Genomic DNA, 26,441 nt, shown 5'->3' with positions numbered 1-26,441 from the left:
CTTCAGATGCGCGGTCACTGATCGTGTCTGGTGTTTGGAAAACTGTTTTTCATGTTTCAAGGGAGGAAGAGTTAGTTCCCAAACCTGTAGCCCTGGGCGTGAGCTAAGGAAGAGCCAGGGCCTTCCCCACGCCTTCCCCTCAGCCCTGCGAGGAGCCCGATCCTGATGAATGTCTCGCAGACAAACCCTGGTCCGGGTTTTGCCTGAACCAGAGCCCTTGTCTCTATCCAACTGGCCAAGAAACCACAGGCTGTCTCAGAGCCAACTTTTATTGTACTTGTTGATTCACCACTGGACAGCAGCACAACAGGCCTGCCGCATGATATATACATATACACATATGTACACACAGACACACACGGGCCTGTGAGGACAGTGGAGACGCCGCTGTCAACCCCACAGGACGGTTTATAACCAAAACAACAGAGACAGGCCAGTCAGTCCGGGCCGCCTGGACCCACAGCTCAGAACGCTAAGGAAGGAATGGGGTCAGTTCCAGGCCCCTCCCGCGGCAGGAACTCTGACAGCCGGCGGCGGAGGACGGGCAGGACCCACCCAGGTTTTGCCACCGCGCCTGGAGCCTCCGGGGACGGCGCCTGTGCTGGCACCGCGCTCTCTCCAGACCAGCCGTGACAGGGCGACTGCTCCCCTACCGAAGGCTCCCTGGAAAGACCGCCGTGGCTCAGCAGGACACGGGGCACCCTCCCAGGACGCCTGCAAGTCGCAGCTGCTCTGATTCCGGGCCAAACGCAGCAACCAACAATGGAGATGCAGCTTCTGACAGCCACAGCAAGTACTCGGTCCTTTTTCTAACAGGTTCCCACTGTGTTTTAGCTGCATTCACGGAGTATCACAGGACTAGGAAGGCTCATAAACACTGAGCAGTAGTAATATCTAAAGCCGCTTTAAAACAGAGCAAAGCCAAAGGGAGACAAGACCACATCACTGAGTGCAACAGAAGTCCAGGTGCCAGCAGCTGAGGGTCGGCGCGAGCTCTCCCACGCGCCTCCTGCGGGGCAGGGCCTCTTCGTGCACAGACCCCAGCAATGCTTTGGCGGCAGGCCATGGCCCCGCGCTGCCCGAGGCTCGCCTAGTTCAGCTACCAGCATAAGCATCTGGGGGCGGGGCAGGGCAGGAGCAATGGCCAACCCGATTGGCCAGTTTTGCTTATGATAGGAAACAAAACCAGGGGGATCTTAAAGACAAACAGTAAAATCCTGCGGAGGGTGTGCCTGAGGGCTGGGTGCAGGGCCCTGGGCCAGCATCTAGTCACCAGGAGGGGGGGGGGGGCGGGGGACCATGGGTGACAACCACTGTCATCTTCAGCACTGTCCTATTTGAGTTTTCCAAATTTCACATGATTCAGGATTTTTGCTTTTCTTTTCCTTTTCCAGTCTTGGGGCTTGACTTGCCTGGCTACCGTCCCCAAGTGTTTGCTCAAGGCTAGCACTCTGCCACATGAGCCACAGCTCCACTTCCAGACTTTTTTTTTGGGGGGGAGGGGGGTTGTGGAGATAGGTCTCAGATTTTCCTGCCTAGGCTGGCTTCAAACTTCTATCCTCACATCTGTCTCCTGAGTAGCTAAGATTATTTAGGTGAGCCCCTGGCACCCAGCTCATGATTTAGTTTCACAAACCCCACCCAACACTGGAGTCCAGCCCCTGCCCTCCACACAGCGCTGGCCACAGAGCACCCTCTCTTCAGGACCATGCATCCCAGCGCCAGCTGGTGGCGCTCTACCCTACTCTGTGCTGTGCACTGGTTCTTGGCTGAGGGACGGCCATCGAGGCTGACGGCAGAGCCACCCGCTGCTGGATTTGCACACCACACAGTCTGCTACCTTAAGTCCACCTTGCCTTGCCAGAGGTCTGATGTAAACAGATGACTTCTAATTCCACTCTAGCACCGTCCCCTTCACTGAGTGTGGAATCAAACAGACAAATCCACCCAGGTCCAGCTTCTGACACAGACCTGCAGAAGGCCGGCTCACCAAACCCTGACAGGTACTCTCGACCACTACCAAGTTTGTTCTCACGTCACAGTCCCTTCTTCCAATTTCCTGTCAAGCTGACCTACCTACACCCTACACAGGTCCTGGTATGCCAGTGTGAGGTCGGGGGGAGGGGGAGTGTGGTAGTCATCTGGGCATGCAGCCTCCACAGGAGCCTTCTCATTCTTCACCACCAATGAAAATGCACAAGACAGTCAGAAGCAGGCTTCAGAAAGTTTCTGCAGGAGCCTGGTGCACCAAATACAGAGAACCGCTTGGGGCGTGGGGCGGTTCTGAACCCTGGCCAGCACGGGCACTGCACACTCACTTCCTCGCTTGGGGCACCGCACACGGGTCTGGGACATAAAGCAGGCAGAGATTCACAAAAGGGTTCTGGAGCCCAGTCCTGGCCTCCCAGACTGGCTGGCTGAGGCACCAGTGACGCTCTCCTGGGAGCCACGCCCTCCGAGCTCAGCCACCTTGCGTCCAGCCGCCTTCTTTCAGGAACCCAATGTCCAGCTCTGCCTGGGGCATGAACGACGGGCAGGGGAGGGGAGGAGAGGGCAGTGGGTGGCCAGGGCTCCGGCAAGCACAGCGTGAAGGGCAGGGGGGAGGGGACAGAGGCAGTCAGGTAGTGAGGGTCTGTCAAGCACAGCACGGCGGACCATGGCTGGGAACTCATTCCTGCCCACCCCAGCCGGACTGACAGACCCCTGCCTGAACCTGGAGACGGGGGCTACCATTCGTGGTTCTTGCAAGTTCAAAAAGGACTTGAAAGATCATTGGGCTTGAAGGAATGTGAAGAGGAGGACTGGGGGAGAGGGGAGAGACTGTGGACAGTCAATCCAGCTCTTGGTCAGCAAAGTGCAGGAACAGTGGAGAGACCCAGGCGGAAACACAGGCAGACAGACAGACAGACACTTTCAGAAGGGGCGACCCTCTCTTCCATAGCAGACCTCTCAGCACAGTGCTGTGCAAACTGCCCAATGGCCAACGCTGGCACTGCCTGTAAGGACGTGGCCCGGAAATGAGATCAAAATCCATCCCAGGACACCAGCTCAATGTGGAGGAGGCACCTGCCTCCAGCCCCCCCCACACAGGGAGGCAGGGAAGGCCCCTCCTTCCCTAGCCCACCTGGCGGGCAGAGTCTGGCAGCTGCAGCTTGAACTTTTCTGGACCCACTAGAACGAACGCCTCCATCAACCGGTTAATGCAGCCAGACTGCGGCACGTCCACAACACAGACATCGAACATAACCCATACATGCTATTAAAAAAGAAAAAGAAAAACAAAACAAAACAAAACAAAAAAAAAACAGAAGACCGTAGCTACACCGCTTTAAATACTGCATGCTACGCACTTCGTGTGTCAAGGGCGGGTGGATGGGCGGGCGCAGAGGGGGAGGAGCCAGGCCCAGCCAAGGCTGGCCGGTGACTGCCCCATCTCGTGACTACAGTTCATGATTCTGGGTTGCAGTGGCCGGTACTGATTCATCCTCTAGGCACAGCTGCTCCTGAACTTAGTTGAACCCGTCGGTGTGGTAGCTGGGGTGGGAGTCAGCTGTGAGCTGGGTGGTCTCTGTGGCGGACGCTGGCTGTATGACAATTGGTGTGTCTGTGGCCTCTGAAAAGTAAGCAGGCAGACTCATCGCACAGGGCAGCGGCTGGGCTGCACGTCCACCGCCTCGGTCCTCACAGCACAGCACTCGGCCTCCTGGACACTCAGAGGGGAGAGGCTACCTGCTGACCTCCACCCAGCAGCACGCCTCCTCACTGGCCGCAGGCCACGCCAGCCCTCGGCCCTCCCCGCCTGCCTGCCACCCTCCCCGCCTCCTCGGCCCCTTGGATCTACGGCTACCACAGCTCATGGGTGGGGACAGCTCTCTGCGCCTGCTTTACCTCAGTGTCCATGTTCACACCTCAACAGTCCCCGCCGCCACCACAAACACGCGGCACAGTGTCAGTGCCCTCCTGTTTGACAAGACAGTTGATGCCGTTGAGGGCCCAGCCAGCTCTGCCCCGCACACGCGCACAGGCCAGGGCAGGGACTCACCCCTCTCGTCGGACTGCAGCTGCGCCTCCAGGTCCTCGGGTGACACATAGAACTCCGTCTCCTCGCCCTCCGGGGCCTTTGGCTTGCACCGCCCACAGCAGCAGTTGAAGCAGCAGCACAGGCAGCAGCAGCAGTAGCAGCAGGTGAGGAGGCCGCAGAAGACAAACAGGGCCTGGGGGAGAGAAGGCTCAGCCTCAACGCCACTACAGGCCACAGCCCAGGGGACGGCCTGGGAGGAGGGACGTGGCGGAGGCTCTGCCCTGGGCTAAGGGGTGCTGACTTGAAAGAGCGAGGCGGGAGGGGCAGACGAAGTCATCTAGAAGGGGAACTCAAGTAGACTAGGGAAAGTAAAAACTGAGCTTCCTTCAGCTAAGAGTCACGGATAACTTGTATTCTTTGGCCCTCTGTATGTGGTAAGCATGAAAGGGTCATGAAACATGTGAAGTGACATTTAAAGGTATCTCTGACAACAGGAGATCCTACCCACAGTTCGACGATAGGCTTGTTCCCAGGGCTGGGCCTCGGGGTGGGGACTAACCTGAGGCTTTGAGTGACCCTCTCCAGGTGCCCTGCCCTGTGCTGGTCATGGCAGGGACACAGCAGCCACGCTGCACACAGGATGACAACAGGACGGCCAAGACCAAGTGTGGAGACCTCGGTCACGTGCGCTTCCAGACACGCAGTGTGCCTGCAGTGAGGGCTCACCACCTGCCCCCTCTCCTCACCTTGGCCCACCAGCTGGAGAGCACGAAGTAGGTGTTGACATTCTCTTCCCCGAACTGCTCAGCCACATAGAGCCCCAGTGAGCCATACTTGTCGTAGATGTTCCTTTTTGTGGCGTCGGTCAGAATGGCGTGGGCATTGTTGATCTCCTTAAACTTGTCTGCAGCCTCAGGGTTATCAGGGTTCTTGTCAGGGTGATATTTCAGGGCAAGTTTCCTGCAAACCAAAACCATTTCCTGGCTCTATCTGGTCTTGTGTTTCACACTTATCTATCAGAGTCCAGAAAAAGAAACGTTTATCCATTACCATTTCTACTTCCAACTTTCCAGAGGTCTAGAATGCTAGGTCCAAAGAAGTGCCTGCCACGGCTTCAGGGAAAATCTCCCTGGCCTCTGAATCCACGCACAGGGATCAGGCCCTGGGCAGCAAAGCTTTCAAAGGCAAGTCCTGCTGCTGACCTCTGGTGTCCTAGACAGTTAACTGCATACAGGCAAACCGCATTACTGCAGAATAGTGACACTGAAGCGCAAGAACACAAGACCACTGGAAGTGTCTGAACTGATGACGATGGCTCTAGTCAGAGCTAGTCTTGTTATTCTGGAGGTGGTAGGTTTGAACTCAGGGCCTCAAGTTTCCTAGGCAAACGGGGCCAGTGCTCTACCCACCACCCGAGTCACCCCAGAAGTTGTTGAACCCCAATCAGAAGCCACACCACTCAGCACTGTGAGCTCTGCAGCTCTGCCTGTGTCTGGGGTCTCCACCGGTGTGGACCATGACCTCTTGCAGACTACGCAGCTGGAAACACCTGCCAAGTGTTTGTAAGAGAGCAACACGTAACCATTTGAAGACACAATAAGCACACCAGATACACACTAGTAGCTAGGGAAAGGCTAAGTGCCAGCGTTCTGGTGAAACACAGATGAATGCACACCGAGGCCCATGCATGGCTGCTTACCTATAGGACTTTTTAATGTCATCTGAGGTTGCATTCTTGTCTAGCCCAAGAACATGGTATAGTGATTCCCCGGAGGTAGAGAGTGAGCGTTGCCTCTGATCAGCCATGGTAAGTTAATCTATAAGAGAAGATAAAAAGAGCATCAACAGGTATGGATTTTGGAAATGTAAGCCAGGAGGCTGAGATCTGAGGACCACGGTTCAAAGCCAATCTGGGCAGGAAAGTCCATGAGACTCTTACCTCCAATTAACCATTAGAAAACCAGAAGTAAAGCTGTGGCTCAAAGTGGTAAAGCACTAGCCTTGTGCTTTTGAGCTCAAGAACAGTGCCTAGGCCCTGCATTCAAGTCTACAACTGATTAAAAAAAAAAAAACCATGCCGGGCTGGGAAGGTGGCTCAGTGGTAGAGCGCTTGCCTTGCATGCATGAGGCCCTGGGTTCGATTCCTCAGCACCATATAAGCAAAAAGAAAAAACCGGAAGTGGCGCTGTGGCTCAAGTGGTAGATGCTAGCCTTGAGCTGAAGAGCTGAGGGACAGCGCCCAGGCCCGGAGTTCAGGCCCCACGACCGGACTCCCCCTCCCGCCCCCCACCAAAAAAAAAAAACAAAAACAAAAAAACAAGCCAAGAGTAGACAACACTTAGCTCTTATCAGTGTTCAAAGAAGGAATCAAGATGTGGCTGGGCACTGCTGGCTCACGCCAGTAATCCTAGCTACTCAGGAGGCTGAGATCTGAGGATTGTGGTTCAAAGCCAGTCTGGTCCGGACTGGTAAGGTGGCTCAGTGGTAGAGTGCTTGCCTTGCATGCCTGAGGCCCTGGGTTCGATTCCTCAGCACCACATAAGCAAAAAGAAAAGAGCTGGAAGTGGCGCTATGGCTCAAGTGGTAGAGCACTAGCCTTGAGCTGAAGAGCTGAGGGACAGCGCCCAGGCCCAGAGTTCAGGCCCCACGACTGGACCCCCCCCCCCAAAAAAAAAAGCCAGTTTGGTCAAAAACTCTTCCAGACCCTTATCTTCAGTGAATCGCCAGAAAATCAGAAGTGGCCCTGTGGCTCAAAGTGGTAGAACACCAGTTTTGAATGAAAAAGCTCAGGGGGGAGAGTGCCCAGGCCCCAAATTCAAGCTTCATGACAAAAAAAAAAAGAAAAAAAAGAAAAAGAAGGGTCTGGGAAGGTGGCCCAGTGGTAGAGCGCTTGCTTCCCATGCATGAGGCCCTGGGTTCGATTCCTCAGCACTACATAAACAGAAAAAGCCAGAACTGTGGCTCAAGCAGTAGAGTGCTAGCCTTAAGCTGAAGAGCTGAGGGTCAGGGCCCAGGCCCAGAGTTCAAGCCCCACGACAAACAGACAGACAGACAGACACGGGGAAAAAAAAGGTGAAAGGAGTCTTTCTTCCCCTTCTGAACAGGGGCTATGAGGACATAAGCCGAAGCTTAATCAATGCTTTCTACAATGGTTTATGTAAGTTAGTGTACATTGTATCATATAATTTCTTTTTTTTTTCCACGTTGGTCCTGGGACTTAGGAAATGGGTTCTGTCGCTGAGCCTCTTCCCACCCCCGCCGGCGGGGCAAGCGCTCTACCTGAGCCACAGCTCCAGTTCCGGCTTTCTGCTGGTTAGAGGAAAGAGTCTTACAGACTTTTCTGTCTGCCTGGCTTCAAACCTCAGAGGTGTCTCAGCATAGCTAGGATTCTAGGCCTAATTTGATTATGAAGCTGCTCAATCATCTTTATTCCTTCAGAATTAGGTTTTTTTTTTTCTTTAAATGGTCAGCAGTATTAGTATTTGAAGGGATATTCAACAAAATTAGTCATTTGGAAATGCAAACTAAAGTCACCAGATACTAAAAGGCTGATACATTCATTTACATAGGCCATCAGGCTATGTTTTAGCAAATGTGCCCACTAGACAATCCTGTTGCTGTTTCGCAGCCTGTTTTCTGCACACATCTGGGTGGCATAGCCTGCTACTACTCACCTTGGCCAAGACAGTCTTGTTGATCCCAAGTTAGAGAGCATGCTACTGTGAATATACTAGATGACTGTAACATAAAGCTAAATGTCTACCTGTCTAAACACAGGAAAAGGCACAGTAAGGACACAGCACACACGGTGTAAAAACTAGTGTCACTACAGACGGGCGCTCGGCAATGCAGCTTGCTTGCAGGAAGGCAGCATGGGATGGGCCTGACAGCGAAGTGTGCTTGCTGGCCTTTATGAACACTGACGCTCAGGTGACTTGAAGGGTACAAAGTTTTCTTTAATAATATACTATCTTTTTTTTTCTTTTTAAGCGAACTTGCCTTTTAACTTTTTCCTTTTGCCATGGTGTCTCACTCCATTCTGTAGGCTAGCCTCCTGCCTGCAGTGTGGGACCCTCAGCCTTCCGGGAGGCTGGGTGGTTATACCAGCTAAGACCAGCTGTAACTTAGTACCACTATTACTATTTTGGAAGTAAGTACTAGAGTTTGAACTCAGGTACTCTTCAACTCCAGCCATGCCGTCAGTCCCTTTTTTTGCTGTAGTCTTATCTGTCTAGGGCTGCCCTGAGCAGCAGTCCTGTTTCCTATGTGGGCACACCACACATGGTTGAGATGATCCTCTTTGATCTCTGCTGTAGCTACCTTGTGGGAGAGTAGCTGGAACTACAGGCATGAGTCATTGTGACAGGATTTTTTTAACTTTTAAAAACTCCTGAGCACTGTGGCGTGAGCCACTAACACCAGGCTTTTTTTTTTTTTTTGTCCTGGGGCCTGAACTCTGGGCCTGGGCACTGTCGCTCAGCTCTTCAGCTCAAGGATAACACTCTACCACCTGAGCCACAGTACCGCTTCTGGCTTTTTCTGCTTCTGTGGTGTTGAAAAATTGAACTCAGGGCTTCATGAATGCTAGGCAAGTGCTCTACCACTGAGCCACCTTCCCAGGCCTAACACCAGGGCTTTTTTGCCGGGCACCGGTGGCTCACGCCTGTAATCCTAGCTACGCAGGAGGCTGAGACCTCAGGATTGTGGTTCAAAGTCAGTCCTGGCGGAAAAGTCCATGAGACTCTTATCTCCAAAAATCGGAAGTGGCACTGTGGATCAAGTGGCAGAGTGCTTGTCTTGAGCTGAGGAGCTCAGGGATAGCGCCCAGTCCCAGAGTTCAAGCCCCATGACCAACAAAAACACAAACCAAAAAACTTTTTGGACTCTTTTATAACAATATTTAGCTTAAAACAATATATAGCTAAACAAACTATTTTCTTTCATTATATACTTTTTCCCTATCTTTCCTTTTTAAACTTTTTTTTTGAGCGGAGAGGCAAGGTGGTGTGATGGGGGTGAGGCGGGTTGAGGATCGTGTGCGCACTCAGGGACACGCGAAAAATGACCCCATATCCTGCACAACCACCTGACACGTGTGGAGAAACTGGGCGCCAGTGGCTCACACCTGTCATCCTAGCTACTCAGGAGGCTGACAGCTGAGGAGCACAGTTTAAAGCCAGCCCAGGCGGGAAAGCCAGTGATACTTTTATCTCCAGTTAACAACCAAAAATTGAAAGTGGAGCTGTGGCTCCAAGGCTGGTAAAGTACCAGCCTTAAGCAAAAAAAGCTAAGGGATAGTCCCCAGGCTGAGTTCAAGCCCTAGTACCAGTAACAACAACAGTAATAATAAGTGTAGGGAATGCTGGCCTGCTTCTCAGGAGGCTGATATGAGAGAATCTTGGCTTGAAGCCAGTATGGGCTGAAAAAGCCTGACATGAAGCCATAATTCACATGGTAGGATGACAGCATTGAGGGAAAAAACTGAGCAAAAGTGAGTTCCAGAACTGGAAAAGGGAGAGGAGGAGGCAAGGTGGAGAGAACAGAAGAACCCTAATATACAATGCCAGGTGTGTAATCCTAGCACTAAAGAGACTAAAGCCTGAAGATAGCAACTAGTTTCAGATAGGTAGGTAGATAGATAAAATAGGTATAGTTACAAATAGACAGATAGGTAGAGAGATACAAACAGGTAGAGAGATAGATGAAGAAAGGTAGACAGGCAGGTTAGTAGAAAATAGGTAGAGAGACAGAGACAGGTAGGTAGAGAAGAACAGGTAGATAAGTAGGTAAAGACAGGTAAACAAGCAGGTAGAATTAGAAATAGATAGATAGGTAGATAGAGATAAAGACAGGTAGATAGGTAGGTAGGTAGACAGACAGGCAGGTAGAGAGACAGAGAGTTAGAAATAGGCAGGTAGAAAGACAGAGACAGGTAGGTAGGTAGGTAGAAGAGATAGATAGAGTTAGAAATAGGGAGAGAGAGAAAGCGGCAAGGCCTAGACACAGGTGCCAAGTGTCTGGGAGGAACTATCTTCTATGAGGACAATGTGGTCCTCTGGACCTCTCCACAGGAACCACCAAGATGCTTTCCAAGAAGGAGGCTCTCTTCAGAAACGCACTTGGGTAACTTGTCTGGTTTAATTTCTGTCATCAAAGACTTGCTTATAAGCAATACTGCACCATATCCTGCACTCCTCTCCATGAATGAGTCCTTTTCAGTCTTGGGTCCATGTTGTTACATCTTTAAGGAGTTTGCTAAGTCTACAAACTGGGGTTTCCTAGGGTTCTTCAGTAATTTCTGCCTCTTGATCCTTGTTCAGCTGCTGTTCTTGTCTAGTTCCAAGTACTCCTCATTGGTCAGTTAACTTCCAGGTCATCTGGGGCTCTTCCCACGTCCACTGCATGAACTACTCAAAATTCTGTTAGTCAGCTGGGTGATGGTAGCTCCTTCCTGTCATCCTAGCTACTCAGGAGGCTGAGATCCGAGGATCACAGTTCAAAGTCAGCCTGGGCAGGAAAGTCTGAGAGATTTTTATCTCTAATTAACCACTAAAAAAACTGGAAGTGGTGCTGTGGCTCAAGGTCGTATAGCACTAGCCTTGAGCTGAAGAGCTCAGGGACAGCACCCAGGCCCTCACAACCAAAAAATTTTTTTTGTTCAGTCTCATTTTCTCTTCTTTTTCTTCTGCCAGTCCTGGGGCTTGAACTCAGGGCCTGGGCTCTGTCCCTGAGCTTCTTCTGCTCAAGGCTAGCTAGCGCTCTACCACTTCAGCCATAGTGCCATTTCTGTCATTTTCTGTGTATGCGGTACTGAAGAATCAAACCCAGGGCTTCGTGCATGCTAGCTAGGCAAGCACTCTACTAGGCCACACTCCCAGCCCAGTCTCATTTTCTTTTCTTTTTTTTTGCTGGTCATGGGGCCTGAACTCTGGGCCTGGGCGTTGTCCCTCAGCTCTTCAGCTCAAGGTGAGTGCTCTACCACTTGAGCCACATTACCACTTCCGGTTTTCTGGTGGTTCACTGGAGGTAAGAGTCTCATGGACTTTCCTGACCAGGCTGGTTTTGAACCGTGATCCTCAGGTCTCAGCCTTCCAAGTAGCTAGGATTACAGGTGTGAGTCACTGGTGCCCAGTCTAATCAAAGATTTTAAGTAAACTGATGCTTAGAATAATTGAAAAGGAAAAACAGGTCAGAAACTAAGCAAAATAACGATAGATCTATGTTTATTTTTTCCTTCAGACTGAAACTTGAACTCGGTACCTAACACTTTTGCTGACTGGCTGGCGCTCTACCATTAGAGCCATGCATCCAATCCTAGATCTGTTTTGTTTTTTTTTTTTTGTCGGTCGTGGGGCTTGAACTCTGGGCCTGGGCGCTGTCCCTCAGCTCTTCAGCTCAAGGTCAGCACTCTACCACTTGAGCCACAGCGCCACTTCCGGCTTTTTCTGTTTATGTGGTGCTAAGGAATCCAACTCAGGGCCTCATGCATGAGGGGCAAGCACTCTACCACTGAGCCACCTTCCCAGCCCTAGATCTGTGTTTAAGTACAAAGAAAACAAAACACAAAACCAAAACCTGGTACCTTTCCCCAAACCTCTTATTCAGGAAGTTTTTTTTTTTTTTTTTTTGGGGGGGGGGTCAGTTATGGGGCTTGAACTCTGGGCCTGGACGCTGTCCCTCAGCTTTTCAGCTCAAGGCTAGCACTCTACCACTTCAGCAACCGAACCACTTCCAATCTGCTGGTGGTTTTATTGGAGATAAGAATTTCACGGACTTTCCTGTCCGGGCTGGCTTTGAACCGGGATCCTCAGATCTCAGCCTCCTGAGTAGCTAGGATTAGAGGCATGAGCCACTGGTGCCCAGCTAGGAAGTTACCTATTTTTGTCTACTCTCCTCCACTGAGCATTAACCATCTCTGGCCTCTCAGTCCTGCCTGCACAGCAGAGAAAGAAAGAGATAGTGCAGACAGCAGGAAATGAGACCTGGATGAGACCTGGAGGCTCTGTTACACTGAGCTTGGGGCCCAGCCCAATGAAGGGAGACCTCAGAATCAAGAACCGCTCAGAAGGGGCTAGGAAGGTGGCTCAGTGGTAGAGCGCTTGCCTTGCATGCATGAGGCCCTGGATTTAATTCCTCAGCACCATATAAGCAAAAAGAAAAAAGCCAGAAGTGGCACTGTGGCTCAAGTGGTAGAGCGCTAGCCTTGAGCTGAAGAGCTGAGGGACAGCGCCCAGGCCCAGAGTTCAGGCCCACGACCGGACCCCCCAAAAAAAAATTAAAAAAAAAAAAAGAAAAAAAGAACTGCTCAGAATGCAGTGTGCACCAGTGAAGGGAGACCTCAGGGTTAAGAACTGCTCAGAATAGTGTGCATTAGGCGTCAAATGCACTGAGCTGTGCACAAAGCTTGAGACAAGATCTCAGGAAAGAACTGTTATTATGAGCTAAACCTACTCTAGAAAACTTACTATTGGGGCTGGGAAGGTGGCTCAGTGGTAGAGTGCTTGCCTTGCATGCATGAGGCCCTGGGTTTGATTCCTCAGCCCCACATAAGCAAAGAGAAAAAAAGCTGGAAGTGGCGCTGTGGCTCAAGTGGTAGAATGCTAGCCTTGAGCTGAAGAGCCTGAGGGACAGCACCCAGGCCCAGAGTTCAAGCCCCATGACCGGACCAAAAAAAAAAAAAAATTAAAAAAAAAGAAAAGAAAACTTACTATTATCCTAAATATAAACAAGTAATACAAGAAAAAGTGCAATCCTTTTTTTTTTTTTTTTTGTCAGTCATGGGGCTTGAACTCTGGGCCTGGGCGCTGTACTTGTGGCTCTTCGTTCAAGGTGAGTGCTCTACCGCTTGAGCTACTATGCTACTTCTGGTTTTCTAGTGGTTTATTGGAGGTAAGAGTCTCATGGACTTTCCTTGCCGGACTGGCTTTGAACCATGATCTTCAGATCTCAGCTTCTGGCTAGCTTGTGTTTTTAACTTCACCATATCTAAACTCTCAGAATATCAAAGTCACAGGTAATGTCCTGCCCAGGTAGGCACCCTCTGCCTTCCAAGGGCACACTGTAGACTCTCTGCCTAATTATCAGTATCAAGACTACGTATCATCATAGCAGAAAAGGCATTAATCAGTGTGTACCTATGTGGAAATCTACTAGGATGCCAACTAGGAAGAACCTTCCTCTCATTTCTTAGAGGAAATAATCAAGAGCATTCAAATCTTCAACAGTGAATAAGAGGGCCATAAAAATACCTATGACTGCTGGGTATCATAGCACATACCTGTAATCTTAGCACTTGGGAAAAAATAAGCCAGGAAGATCGAAGTGTGAGTCCAGTAAAAAGCTATATAGTAAGAACCTATCTCAAAAATAAATAAGCTGAGCTGGGCGCCGGTGGCTCACACCTATAATTCTAGGTTCTCAGGAGGCTGAGATCTGAGGATCACCGTTCAAAGCTATCCCAGGCAGGAAAGTCTGTGAGACTCTTATCTCCAATAAACCACTCGAAAACCAGAAGTGGTGCTGTGGCTTAAGTGGTAGCACTTGCCTTGAGCTGAAGAGCACAGGGACAGACAGCGCCCAGACCCAGAGTTCAAGCCTCACAACCAACAATAAATAAATAAATAAATAATAAATAAGCTGGGTGCAGGTAGCTTACAATTGTAATCCTAGCTACTCAGGAGACTGAGATCTGAGGATCACAGTTCAAAGCCAGCCTGGGCAGGAAAGTCAGTGATTCTTATTGCCAATTCATCACAGAAAAAGCTGGAAGTGGCTCTGTGGCTCAAGTGGTCGAGTGCTAGCCTTGAGCAAAAGGAGCTTAGGGACAGCACCCAGGGCCAGAGTTCAAACCCCAGGGCTAGCAATGAACACACAAACAAGCAAACTTGACTGCAATCTTATTAGAATAGTATGGGCCAAGGTTCAGAGAAGTACAAATGCCATCTTTGCCTGTCGGTTTGTAATGCTGACAAAATGATCTACCCTGACGGTAGTCTGGCTCCCACGGGACAGTGCACTGAGTGATCTAACTGGGCAGATTCTGAGAGGTCAGAGTTCATAAAACGCTAGCTAATAGAGGGCATCCAATGAAACACATTCTGAGACAAAAACTGACAGAAATGGGTGCACCAGTGTTCCTGCGCTCAGTCACTGGTCATGGCTGCTCTAGGGAGACACAGCTGGCCTGTGTCCCACATCTGGACTGCCTTTTGTGTGTGTGTGCGCGCGCGCACAAGCGCCCGCCAGTCCTGGGGGCTCGAACAACATTTGGGCAAAGTCCCTTAGTTTTTTTGCTCAAGCCTAGCACTTTACCACTTGAGCCACAGCTCTACTTAGGCTTTTTTTGTGGTTAAATGGAGATAAGGTCTTAACAGACGTTCCAGCCCAGGCTGGCTTCAAACCATTACCCTCAGGTCTTAGCCTCAAGTAGTAAGGATTACAGGGGAGAACTACAATCAGCTGGCTGGGCTGCAGCAGATAAGCCTGGGGTCACAGTTACAGTAACTGTCTAGAATGAAGTAATCTTATCAATCTAGTATAAAAAGGCATGCCAATTAAATCATGACAAACTGAGTATAAGACATGCTAATCAGATGTGTCTGAAATTGAGTTATAACCAATTAGGCTAGTGCTGTGTGCCTATATATAAATATTTCCTGTCTAACTGCTGGGTGGAGTTCTCTGAACCTTTATTGGTTCCAGATGTTGCCCACATCATGAATCATATTTTTGTGCTCAAACACTCAACCTAATTTGTCTATTACAATTACCTGTAATACTGTTTATTTTTGTTTGTTTGTTTTCAGTTGTGGGGCTTGAACTCTGGGCCTGGGCGCTGTCCCTCAGCTCTTCAGCGCAAGACTAGCACTCTACCACTTGAGCCAAGCACCACTTCCGGCCTTTTCTGTTTATGTGGTGCTGAGGAATCAAACCCCAGGGCTTCATGCATGCAAGGCAAGCATTCTATCACTGAGCCATACTGTTTTGATCAAGTGTTTTATAGTCTAGATGCCTTCACTTAGCTTTTGTGCTATAGGCTAGCATTCTACCACTTGAGCCACAGCTCTACTTCCAACTTTTTTGGTAGTTAATTGGAGGGAGGAGTCTCACAGACTTTCCTGCCCTGGCTTCAAATCTCGTTCCTCAGATCTCAGCCTCCTGAAGCCAGGATTACAGGAGTGAGCCACTGGCTTGTGGGAAGTGACATTTGTAACAGTACAGTGATCCCTCACCTATCATAATGTTCCAGACACACTGCAATAGGTGAAAACTTGCAAAGTAGCAGTGTTATACAGTTGTCCCTTGCTATACCATGGTTCACTTACTGCTACTTCGTAGATTTTCACCTAGCACAGGGGTCTCTGGAATGTAAACCCCCCTGTGATAGATAAGGGATCACTATTTATGGTTTTGATTTTTTTGTTGGTCGTTGGGCTTGAACTCTGGGCCCTGGCATTGTCCCTCAGCTCTTCAGCTCAAGGCAAGTGCTTTACCATTTGAACCACAGTGCCACTTCCGGCTTTCTGGTGGTTAATTGGAGATAAGAGTATCTTAGGCTGGGCAATGGTGGCTCACACTTGTAATCCTAGCTACTCAGGAGGCTGAGATTTGAGGATCTCGGTTCAAAGCCAGCGGGCAGGAAAGTCCTTGAGACTCTTATCTCCGATAAAGCACTAGAAAAAACCGGAAGTGGTGCTGTGGCTCAAGCAGTAGAGCACTCGTCTTGAGCTGAAGAGCTGAGGACAGCGCCCAGGCCCAAGGTTCAAGCCCTACAACCGACCAAAAACAAAAACCAACAACAACAACAAAAAAAGAGTCTCATAAATGTTTCTGCCTGGACTCAGATCCCAGCCTCCAGAGTAGCTAGGATTACAGACATGAGTACAGTGAAGCAACAATAAGTGAACTGTGATACAGTTAGGGACAATGTACCCTAAAAGGTGAGTAGGAATATAAACAAATATTGGCCATTAGTGATTCATGCTTATAATCCTAAGTAGTCGGAAGGCTGAGAATGAGAGGACAGAGATTGAAGGCCAGATAGGGCCAAAAAAGTTCTCAACCCACAGCTGAGTAAAGTAATGTGCTTCTGTCACCTCAGAAAAGTGCTAGAATCCATCTCCATGTGGGAAGCTGGAGTGTAGACAAGAAGCACAAACGTAGGTAGTCTGTGGATCACACTCACAGGAGTGAGAAAACTTATCCCACAAATAAACAGTGTCAAGAGGGCTGAAGGTGCGGCACAGTTATTACACCAGCCTAACAAGTGCAAGGTCCCGAGTTCTAACTCCAATACCGAAACACAAAAAAGGCCATTAGAAGATGTATTTTCCTTATGAAGCTTATCTGAACAGATTGCCAGAAGTGAGGCACTGGTTTCACTGCACAAGTGGACAAGAACTAAGTAGGCTTTTCCAAATACCCGGCATTAGGCAAAGCTAAGGGAGTTAACGGAGTCACTCTGGTAGAAAGCATTATTGGCTGACGGTAGTCAGATCCACCTCTGCAGGAAAACAAGGGTGGATCTCTAATCAGTTACTGGAAAGCCTATGCTTGTAATAAGTGAAATGTGAGTTATCTCACACTCTCATAAACACCACTATAACTCAGAAGTACAGGCTTTACTCTACTACAACCAAAGCATATTTTCACCAGGTGAAAGAGACCCTTCTTGACCCACCAACTGATAACAGCCAGGTCCTCTCATGATGCAGAATCCAGAAACTATCTTCTAGAACTGACACTAGACAAAGACTGAACTTCATATGGAAGAGATCATACAACAGAGCTTCATGGCCTTGTCTTGAACCCACACCCCTCAAACAGAGGTGGGGCAGTATCTAGAATCCTAGAAAGTGGGTCTGTTGGAAAGATTTTTTCCTGGATGTAGGGCTTGAACTCAGTCCCTGGGCACTGTTATTGAGTCTTTTTGCTCAAGGCTAGCACTCTACTTTGAGCCACAGGGAGGTCAGAGTTTCATGGACTTTACTGCCAGGTCTGGACTTCGATCCTCAGATCTCCAGAGTAGCTAGGATGACAAGTGTGAGCCTCCAGTACTGGGAGTCTATGTGATTCTTTTTTTTTTTTTTTTTTTTTTTTGTCGGTCGTGGGGCTTGAACTCTGGGCCTGGGCGCTGTCCCTTAGCTCTTCAGCTCAAGGAGAGTGCTCTACCACTTGAGCTACAGCGCCACTTCCGGTTTTCTAGTGGTTTATTGGAGATAGGAGTCTCACGGTCTTTCCTGCCCAGGCTGGCTTTGAACCTCGATCCTCAGATCTCAGCCTCCTGAGTAGCTAGGATTACAGGCGTGAGCCACCGGCGCCCGGCTCTATGTGATTCTTATCTCTAATTAACTACCAACAAGCTGAAAGTGGAGCTGAGACTCAAGAGATAGAGTGCTAGCCTTGGGCAAAAAGGTCGGGTAGCCCCTAGAGAGGATTGCTCAGGTAGGCAAGGTGATGTAAGAGAGAAAGCTGTACCAACAGAGATGCTTCCAGAGGGGGTTCTGCAAGCTCTGTGCTATTATGTTAAGGTGGCATTATTTGTGCTTACTCTTTCGATACTGTATCTTTACACTGGACAATACATGCTAACTCAGTTTCCTTAGCTATAGAATTGGGTAATAGCTAGCGTGCAAGGTGTCCTAATATATGGCTAAACGTATATTAAGTAACCCTTGCCTGGTCAACAAACCACTGTCTATCACTTCACAGTGTCTGCCCTTCAAAGGACTGCTCAGTGAATTCCCAGGAAAACACTTTCAAAGAGAGGACCAGTTAAGAGATACTTCAGTCATTCTCCAATTAAAGACTTTTTAGTTGTTATCTGAGGTTTAAACTGGAGCTAGCCAGGTATGGTGGTTCATGCCTAAAATCCCAGTATTGAGAAATGCTGAGGCAGGCGGATTTGAGGCCAACCTAGGCTATATAGCAAACTTCATATCAAAACGAACAGCCAGGCATTGGTTGCTCATGTCCGTAATTCTAGCTACTCAGAAAGCTGAGCTTTCTAAGGATCACAGTTCAAAGCCAGCCAGGGGAAGGAAAGTTCATAAGACTCTTATCTCCACTTAACCATCAGAAAGCTAGAGATAGAGCTGTGGCTCAGAGTAGGTAGAGTGCTAACCTTGATCAGAAAAGTTCAGGGACACTGCCCAGACCCTGAGTTCAATCCCCATGACCACCATCACCAACAACAAAAACTTTGGACTACATTGTTTTTTTTCTCAAAGTTTCTGTGATTAGCTTTGAGATTAAAAGTATGACATTAATATAGTCTAGTCAAAACCTTTGCCTTAAGTACAATTTTTCAAATTAATCTTAAATTGTTAAAAGCTGTAATCCTAACTACTCAGGAGGCTGAGATCCAGAGGATCATAGTTCAAAGCAGCCCATGCAAAGAAGTTGCTAAGACTAGCTGGGCACCAGTGGCTCACGCCTGTCACCCTAGCTACTCAGGAGGCTGAGATCTGAGGATCATGGTTTAAAGCCAGCCTGGGCAGGAAAGTCCGTGAGACTCTTATCTCTAATAAAACCACTAAAAAGGGGAAGTGGCACTGTGGCTTAAATGGAAGATCACTGGCCTTGAGCTGAAGAGTGCAGAGATAGTGCCCAGGCCCAAAGTTCAGGACAGACTGCCCGACCCCACGCCCTACCCCCCTCCACCCCCCCACCCCCCGCAAAAAAAAAAAAAAATGTTGCTGAGACTCTATCTCCAAAATAACCAGCAAAAAAATCAGGATAGATGTATGGCTCAAGTAGTAGAGTGGGCTTGCCAGGCCAGCAAGTACAAGGCCCTGAATACAAACCCTGTTACTAGGAAAGATTAAAAAAGGTACCAACTAGTTTCATGTATTCTAAGAAGTTTAGTGGTGTGTTAGTGCCTCATACCTACTAGGAGATCTGAGAGGAAGAGGAGAGAATAGAAACCCAGGGGGTTGTCTAGCTGAAAATCAAACATCTGCTAGGCTACTAATTCCTTCCTGTAATAAGACAAGCCGTGAGTGGTGCTGTGCAGCGCACAGACTACTCCTATGCTGAGCCTACTCAGGCCTCCCCTTCTTTATTTTTTTTGGGTCGGTCATGGGGCTTGGGCGCTGTCCCTCAGCTCTTCAGCGCAAGGCGAGCGCTCTACCACTTGAGCCACAGCGCCACTCCCCTTCTTTAGATGAGGACTGTCTTTGAGCCCTAGATCCCTGCATTCAGCCCTCGGCCACTGAGGTGCCTCAGAGTTACTACATGATAGTTACTACATTTAGTTCTCCAAAATACTATTCTGTCTGGTTCAAAGGGTAGCCTCATAAGGCAGGAGAGCTGGCCACATTTCTTTCTCAGAGATAGCCAGAAGAGTGGGACACAGATGACAGGAGGGCACAGGCAAGTTAACATTCCAACTCTCTGACTCACCATGATAACTTTATAACCAACAGGGAAATACTCCCCAGAAAACAGCCAAGGAGGAGCACATTTCACCTTGTAAACCAGTTACTAGCAATACACGGTAAGTGAACAGTCACCAATTTACAGAAAGAAAATTACAAATAATCCATTATGATGAATAAGGTTCACTCACAGATTCAAGAAGATTCTCTGAAATCCACTATGTATCACAAAATTTAAAAACTCTCAGTTTACATCTAAAATGTAGAGCAATTTTGGAATGAAGTAAAATCTTTTCTTTTTTTCTTTTTTGTCTATCATGGGGCTTGAACTCTGGGCCTGGGCGCTGTCCCTCAGCTCTTCAGCTCCAGGCAAGCGCTCTACCACTGAGCCACCTTCCCAGTCCAATGAAGTGAAATCTTAAGTATATACAGATAAATTCTGAAGATGAAACTGATCATGACAGATTTTTTTCATGACTTAGCCCAAACAATTCCAAAGGATTAGATTATTACGAATTTCTGTCTTTGAAGAATGAAATGCTATACTTCATTTCTGCAATTTCAATGTGAAATATTAATGTCTGCAAAACTATGACAATTAAAAGCAATGGCTCACACCTGTTAGCCTAGCTGCTCAAGGCCTAGATCTGAGGATTGCAGTTTGAATCCAACACAGGCAGGAAAGTCTCTGAGACTCTTTTTTCCAAGTAACCACCAAGGGGCTGGGAAGGTGGCTCAGTGGTAGAGCGCTTGCCTTGCATGCATGAGGCCCTGGGTTCGATTCCTCAGCACCACATAAGTAAAAAGAAAAAAAAGCCGGAAGTGGTGCTGTGGCTCAAGTGGTAAAGCGCTAGCCTTGAGCTGAAGAGCTGAGGGACAGCGCCCAGGCCCAGAGTTCAGGCCCCACAACCGGACCCAAAAAAAACAAAAAAAAACCCATGTAACCACCAAAAAGCTAGAAGTGAAACTGTGGTTCAAGTGGTAGAACACCAGCCTTGAGCAGGGAAAAAAAAAAACTGAGGACAGTGCCAGGCCCTGAGTTCAAGCCCTAGGATTGTAAGAAAAAAAAAGGGGGGAGGGAAGGAGGGAGGGGAGGGGAGGGAGGGGGGAGAGGGAGGGACGGAGGGAGGGAAGGGGACGGAAGAAGGAAGGCAAGGGAGAGAAAGAAAGGGAGGGAAAGAAGGAAGAAGGGAGGAAAGGAGGGAGGAAGGGAGGGGAGGACAGGTAGATAGGAGGCAAGGGAGAGAAAGCGAAAGCAAGACCGAAAGCAGGCGTGGTGGGTCATGCCTATCAGGAATCTGAGATTTGAGAATCAGGGTTCAAAGCCAGTCCATGCAGGAAAGTTGTGCTCAAAGGCTAGAGAAACAGTGCCCAGGCCCCAAGTTCAAGCCCCAGGACAGTACGTGCCCCACCCCCACACGAAAAAACAATAAAATTTAAAGCAACATTTGTTTCTAACAGTACTTAGGGCTTTGTGCTGCTAGAATGACACTCTATCATTAATCCATGCCTCCAGCTGCATTTTATTTTAAAGACTTGTGCCTATTAAGTACCACGTATGAAGAACAAAGCAGAACACTTTTTCATTAACATGACGTACTCAGGTTAATGCAAGGTGTCAGGAGAGACAAAATCTATACTAAAGGTTGTTGGGTAATCTAATCCTTAAATCTTCCAGGTTGAATACCTAGTGGCTGATAACCGGCTAACAGCTAATCCTCATCAGGAGATGTCATTGTTTGAAGCAGCTGGCACGACACTCCAGATAGATCAAGGGAATCTTACTATTTTCATAAATAAAGGTATCGCCTTTTTTTTTTTTTTTTTTGGGTTGGTGGTGGGGCTTGGACTCTGGGCCTGGGTGCTGTCCGTGCACTCTTCAGCTCATGGCAAGCCCTCTACCACTTGAGCCACAGCACCACTTCCAGTTTTCCAGTCGTTTACTGGAGGGTCTCACGGACTTTCCTGCCCAGGCTGGCTTTAAATTGAGATCCTCAGATCTCAGCCTCCTGAGTAGCTAGGATTACAGGCATGAGCCACTAACGCCGGGCAATCACCATGTTTTTTAGCCTCTTTGTCACTCCTATTTGGAAAGCAGGCAGTGAGATATCTTTTTATTGTATCTTTTGCTCCTCCAACAGGCAGGCAGATCGGGGACCATTACCCTCATTTTACAGCCCACAGAGGCCCAGGGACTGAAGGAGGGCTAATCTCATCAGCTCTAGTCCCTCTGTCTTTCAGGAAGAAAAAGCTAGCAGTTTCTACTCATTTACAGAGCAGAACTAAAACAGAGCAGAAAGTGTGTGTGACAAAATACCTTATTCCCTGGACACATCACCAGGACTCTACAGTACAGAATGATGTGGGGCGCTTTACACTTACGCCAGCCCTTTTCTCCAGCCCTTTTCTGACATAGTGTCTCACTTTTTTGTAAGCCTGCACTATGCTCCTCCTGCTTACGCTTCCTAAGGTGTAGCTAGGATGAGAGATGTGTATTTCCATGTCAAGCTTATTCTGTTGGATTGGGTTAGGTGAGCATTTTTTGCCCAGGCTGGCTTAGAACTGTACTCATCCAGGGCTGGGAAGGTAGCTCAGTGGTAGAATGCTTGCCTTGTATGCATGAGGCCCTGGGTTTAATTCCTCAGTACCACCTAAGCAGAAAAAGCCAGAAGTGGCGCTGTGCCTCAAGTGGTAGAGCGCTAGCCTTGAGTTGAAGAGCTGAGGGACAGCACCCAGGCCCAGAGTTCAGGCCCCATGACCAACCCAAAAACAAAACAAAACAAACAAACAAAAAACACTGTACTTACCCATATCTCAGCCTCCTAAACAGCACCACCAAACTCCACTACTGATTCAGACAGTATCTTGTAAACTTTTTGCCCCAGATAGCTTTGAATCATAACCTTTCCAATCTCTGCCCCCCTGAGCTTCTGAGTAACTAGGATTACAGATGTGAGTCAACACGCACAGCTACACAGTTACATTAGTAACTACACCCAGACACTCACAAGAGCCACTATGGAGGACTAAGGGTCCTCAAGAGTAAGACTGATTCTTTGGTTCATTTACATACAAACACCCCTAACCAGCCCCCTGAAGACTCAGGGGGTCTTTTTCCCCACTAGAGAAAAACACGGTTTCCCCACTGTTATGTACTACATGCCCACCTTTTTGTGTTGGTCCCAGGTCTTCAACTCAAAAGGCCCTAAGCTTGTTCAATCTGCTCGCTCACCTTGCTTTCCTATGGGCACTCTAGCCATCTGAGTCACACATTTCCAACCCAGCTAGAGTCTTGATAGTGAACTGAGATTGAGTCTCTTAGGCTTTCTGCCTGGGCTAGGCTTCAAACCACAATCCTCCAGAACTCAGCCTCCTGAGTGGCTAGGATTACAGGTAGACACCTACCATGGACCTGCTTTATACTCATCCTTTCTTTCTTTTTTTTTTTTTGCCAGTCCTGGGGCTTGAACTCAGGGCCTAGGCAGTGTCCCTGAGATTCTTTTGCTCAAGGCTGGCCCTCTACCACTTGAGCCACAGAGCCACTTCTGGCCTTTTCTGTTTATGTGGTGCTGAGGAATCGAACCCACAGCCTCATGCATGCAAGGCAAGCACTCTACCACTGAGCCACCTTCCCAGCCGTGCTTTATACTCATTCTCTGACTTTAGAAGCAAACTTTAGACAAAACTTGTACCTTATCACAATGTCCAGCCTTCTGCATTTTAATCATTCATTCAGTAAACACCTACTGAGAATCTATTGTACACTCCATCTATGAGAGTTCTAAAGGTTCAACAGTTTGTTATGGGATTCAGCATGATAGAGGTGGTCAATGGGATTACAAGAAACCTGGTTCAGAAGCTCTGAGTTCAAGTTCCAGGTCGATTATTATTAATAAAGAGACCTGAGCAAGGCAGATTGCCAGGGTGGCAAACAAATGGGTCTCATGAGCTCAAATGATGTTCAACCTCTGAGAACATAGTACAACATTATCTTCAGGAACACAAGGAAATCTACTCACTAAGTCTAGATGGGCTGAAAGTGAAGGTCCTGGAAAGAACTCCAGACTCCTTTGGGCACAGAAAAGGTTCTGCTGGGCTTTCATAGCACCCCAATAATAATCTTCCAATTGAGAGCATCAGGAACTGCTTACTCTTATGCTGTGAGTGTAATATCACTGTGTAGGGGGATTGAAGCAGGAGGATCTCAAGGTCCATGCCAGCTTGTGCTATACAGCAAGACCCTATCACAAAAAAGAAAAAGAACTGCTTCAGAAGACCTGAGAGCCGGGTGGATGATGGCACTCCATGTCACCCAATCACCTCAGGCCACAACAGAGTGCAGGGAACCAAGACAAAATCCTAGGAACACTAGGACCAAGTGGCAGACCTGACTTTAAAAACACTTCTAATTTTGAGCCAGCCGCCACTGCCGGTGGCTCACGCCTATAATCCTAGCGACTCAGAGGGCTGAGATCTGAAGTTTGTGGTTCCACCACAGCCCAGGCAGCAAAGTCCATGAGACTCCCATCTCCAATTAATCACCCAAAAGCCAGAAGCAGAGCTCTGGCTCAAGTGGTAGAGCGCTAGCCTTGAGCCAAAAAGCAAAGAGACAGCACACGGCCCTCGGTTCAATCCTTAAGACTAACACATGTGTGTGCACATGCACACATGTGCATACACATATACCTTCGAACAGATTTACAGGAAAATCCTAAACACCTTTCTGACCCCCTTTTAATTGGTTGGCCTTTCCCCAGTAGGTAGGAGGGAGTTAACAGTTCCTTTCTGGGGACATGTGGTACTTACTTGCCGTACACCTTTCAGAAGCCCTGTGCCTCTTAAGTGGTCAGTACTCACCAACATGCTTCCAGGTGACAAGGTCATCATGTAGCACTGCTACTATTAAGCTCAATTTCTATTTCACTCAATAAGTATAGACCAGGCTCATTACTATCTGCAGACAACTGTTCTTTGAAAAAATAATTTCTCATGGATCACACCTAATAGGAAACGCTAAATATACTAAACGGGACATTAGCAAGGTCCAAGCGCTGCGGGAAAATGAAGCCAGGCAAGGAGACAGACGTAGGAGGTGGGAGGAAGTGGAACTGTGGCTCAAATGGTAGAGCACCAATTCTTGAGTGAAAAAGCCAAGTACGAGAGCAGGGCCCTGAGTTCAAGCCCTACTGCCAACACAAACCAAACAGACAAACAACGACGCGAGAGGGAAGTGGGAAGAGGAAATTCTAAGTGAGTGTGTGGGGAGGGGCTCGGGGAGGCCCAAGGGTCCCGAGCCCGGGAGTCCTCGGCTTGTTCAGAGGTCAGCGAGGCGGCTTCTGACGCAGGGAAGGCGAGTCAGGCCACGGACAGGCCGCCGGCGCCGCCGGCCGCGGCGGGCTGGGGATCCCGGGCCCCGCGCTCCGGCTCCCGCGGCGGACGGCGGCGCCTCCCTCGGCCGGGGGGCGACGCGGCGCGGGACGGAGCTCCGCGGGCCCGGGCGGAGGCGGCGCTTTGTCCTCGGGGCAGGTCCTGCGCTGGCGGCCGGCGCGCCCCACGCGCGGCCCAAGGCTGCGGGTTCGAAGCCCTGCGCTTCCTGCTCCCGAGAGAAAACGGGGCGCGCGGCGCGCGGCGGCGGGGCCCGGCGGTCGCGGCGGGCAGGCGGGGCCCGGCGAGCTCGCGGGCCCGCCCCGAGGGGCGCCGCGACTCGGCTGCAAGCGCGGCCGTGCGGACGGGCGCCGCCCCGCCCCCGCGCCGGGCCTGGCCGGGCCTCGCCGCCCGGCCCCGCCGCCCTCGCCGCCCGCACAGCGTGGCCGCCATTTCCGGCCGCGGCCGCCGGCCCCCGCCGCCCGCCCCCCCGCGCGCCGCCCTCAGGCCCGGCCCCCGGCCGCGGCCCCGCTCCCTCGCCGCCGGCCAGATCCCCGCGGCCCTCGTCGGTCGGACTCGGGGCTCGCCCGGCCGGCCCGCAACCAGCTCACCTGTTCTCCCGCCCGCCCGCCGGCTCCGCGGTTCCGCTCGCCGCTCCGCGGCGCTGCTGGGCAGCCGGCCGACGCGCTCTTCAGCCGGTGGAACCCGGGCGGCGGAGGGGGCGGCGGGGGCGGCGGCGGCGGCCGAGGGCGCGGGAGCAGCACCGGCGGCGGCAGGGACGCGCACGCGCACGCTCACGCACGCACCCGCACTGGCGCGCGCGTCCCCGAAAAGACGTGAGCCGTCTCCACCCTCAGCTGGCCGCGCACGCGCCCCAAGCGCCAAACGGAGGCTCTGCCCACGCGGAGGAGGGGCTCCGTGTGACAGCCGGGAGCCGAGGCCCCGCCTCACGAGGGCGGGGCCTATGCCGACAGCCAACCGGCGATGCTTCCGGGCGCTCCCACCGCCCGGGAGGGGCGGGGCCAGGCCGGAGGGAGGGGGCGGCCCAGAGCCTGCCCCGGAGGATGCCCAGTGCCTCCTGAGCCCTGGGAGACGGACGGCGCGACGGCAGCACGGCAAGTGCAGGCTAGTCTCGCAGCCGGGCCGAAGTGGAGAGCCCGCCGCCCGCCGCCCGCCGCCCGCCGCGGGCTCGGCTCGGGAGCGGCTGGGAAGGGACCTTCCCCCTGCCCGCCAGCCCGGCAGTGCCACGGCGCAGCCGTCCAACCACGGCGTGCGGGGCCCAGGCCCTCCCGCGGCGCCCCGCGCCCGGCGCAGACGGCCCCCGCCGCGGGCTCGGCCCGCCGCCCTGGCCGTTTCTGCCGCTGCGTGCTCCTGGGCCCGGCGCTGCCCACGTGAGCCGCAGCGCCACTTCCGGCCTCCCGGTGGTTCATTGAGGAGTCCTGCCCCGGCTGGCTTCGAACCGCCATCCTCTCCCGAGTCGCTGGGATGCCAGGCGGGAGCCTGCACGCGTTTTCGCAGCAGTGCCCAGCCTCCCTTCCAGCCTTGCCTGCTGGCCATTTTCAAGTTTCCCTTCAAAACCAGAAAGCAGATGGCAGCTAAGCCTTGCACCGCCACTGTAAGTCCAAACCACTCCAACACACCAGCCCCCGCTCCTCTATCATCTTCCCCGTTTCTACTTT

At 50.6% G+C, this 26,441-nt stretch overlaps 1 protein-coding gene across 4 annotated transcripts; it reads right to left on the bottom strand.

The window, feature by feature from the left end:
* Positions 1 to 251: 251 nt before the first annotated feature.
* Positions 252 to 25,536, bottom strand: LOC138841578 (dnaJ homolog subfamily C member 5). 4 transcript variants are annotated; one of them, XR_011376461.1, is made up of 6 exons: positions 25,374 to 25,536; positions 5,721 to 5,838; positions 4,768 to 4,981; positions 4,043 to 4,214; positions 3,889 to 3,960; positions 3,526 to 3,613 (listed from the first exon to the last, which is right to left on the bottom strand). XR_011376461.1 is itself a non-coding variant. In XM_070042343.1 (5 exons), exons 2-5 carry the CDS (start codon positions 5,825 to 5,827, stop codon positions 3,510 to 3,512), a joined length of 597 nt encoding a protein of 198 aa, XP_069898444.1. In that variant the 5' UTR covers positions 5,828 to 5,838; positions 25,374 to 25,532; the 3' UTR covers positions 252 to 3,509. The 4 variants fall into 4 exon arrangements, 3 of the variants coding, with proteins under 3 accessions (XP_069898444.1, XP_069898446.1, XP_069898445.1); XM_070042343.1 differs by lacking the exon at positions 3,889 to 3,960 and having other exon boundaries at positions 252 to 3,613; positions 25,374 to 25,532; XM_070042345.1 differs by lacking the exons at positions 3,889 to 3,960; positions 25,374 to 25,536 and adding an exon at positions 23,550 to 23,631 and having other exon boundaries at positions 252 to 3,613.
* Positions 25,537 to 26,441: the final 905 nt, after the last annotated feature.

Source organism: Dipodomys merriami, unplaced genomic scaffold (genome assembly GCF_024711535.1).
Source record: "Dipodomys merriami isolate MVZ:Mamm:240054 unplaced genomic scaffold, mDipMer1.0.p SCAF_322, whole genome shotgun sequence".
Lineage (NCBI taxonomy): Eukaryota > Metazoa > Chordata > Mammalia > Rodentia > Heteromyidae > Dipodomys > Dipodomys merriami.
The sequence above is the reverse complement of the archived record's forward strand: the minus strand, read 5'-3'. Positions and strand labels throughout refer to the sequence as shown.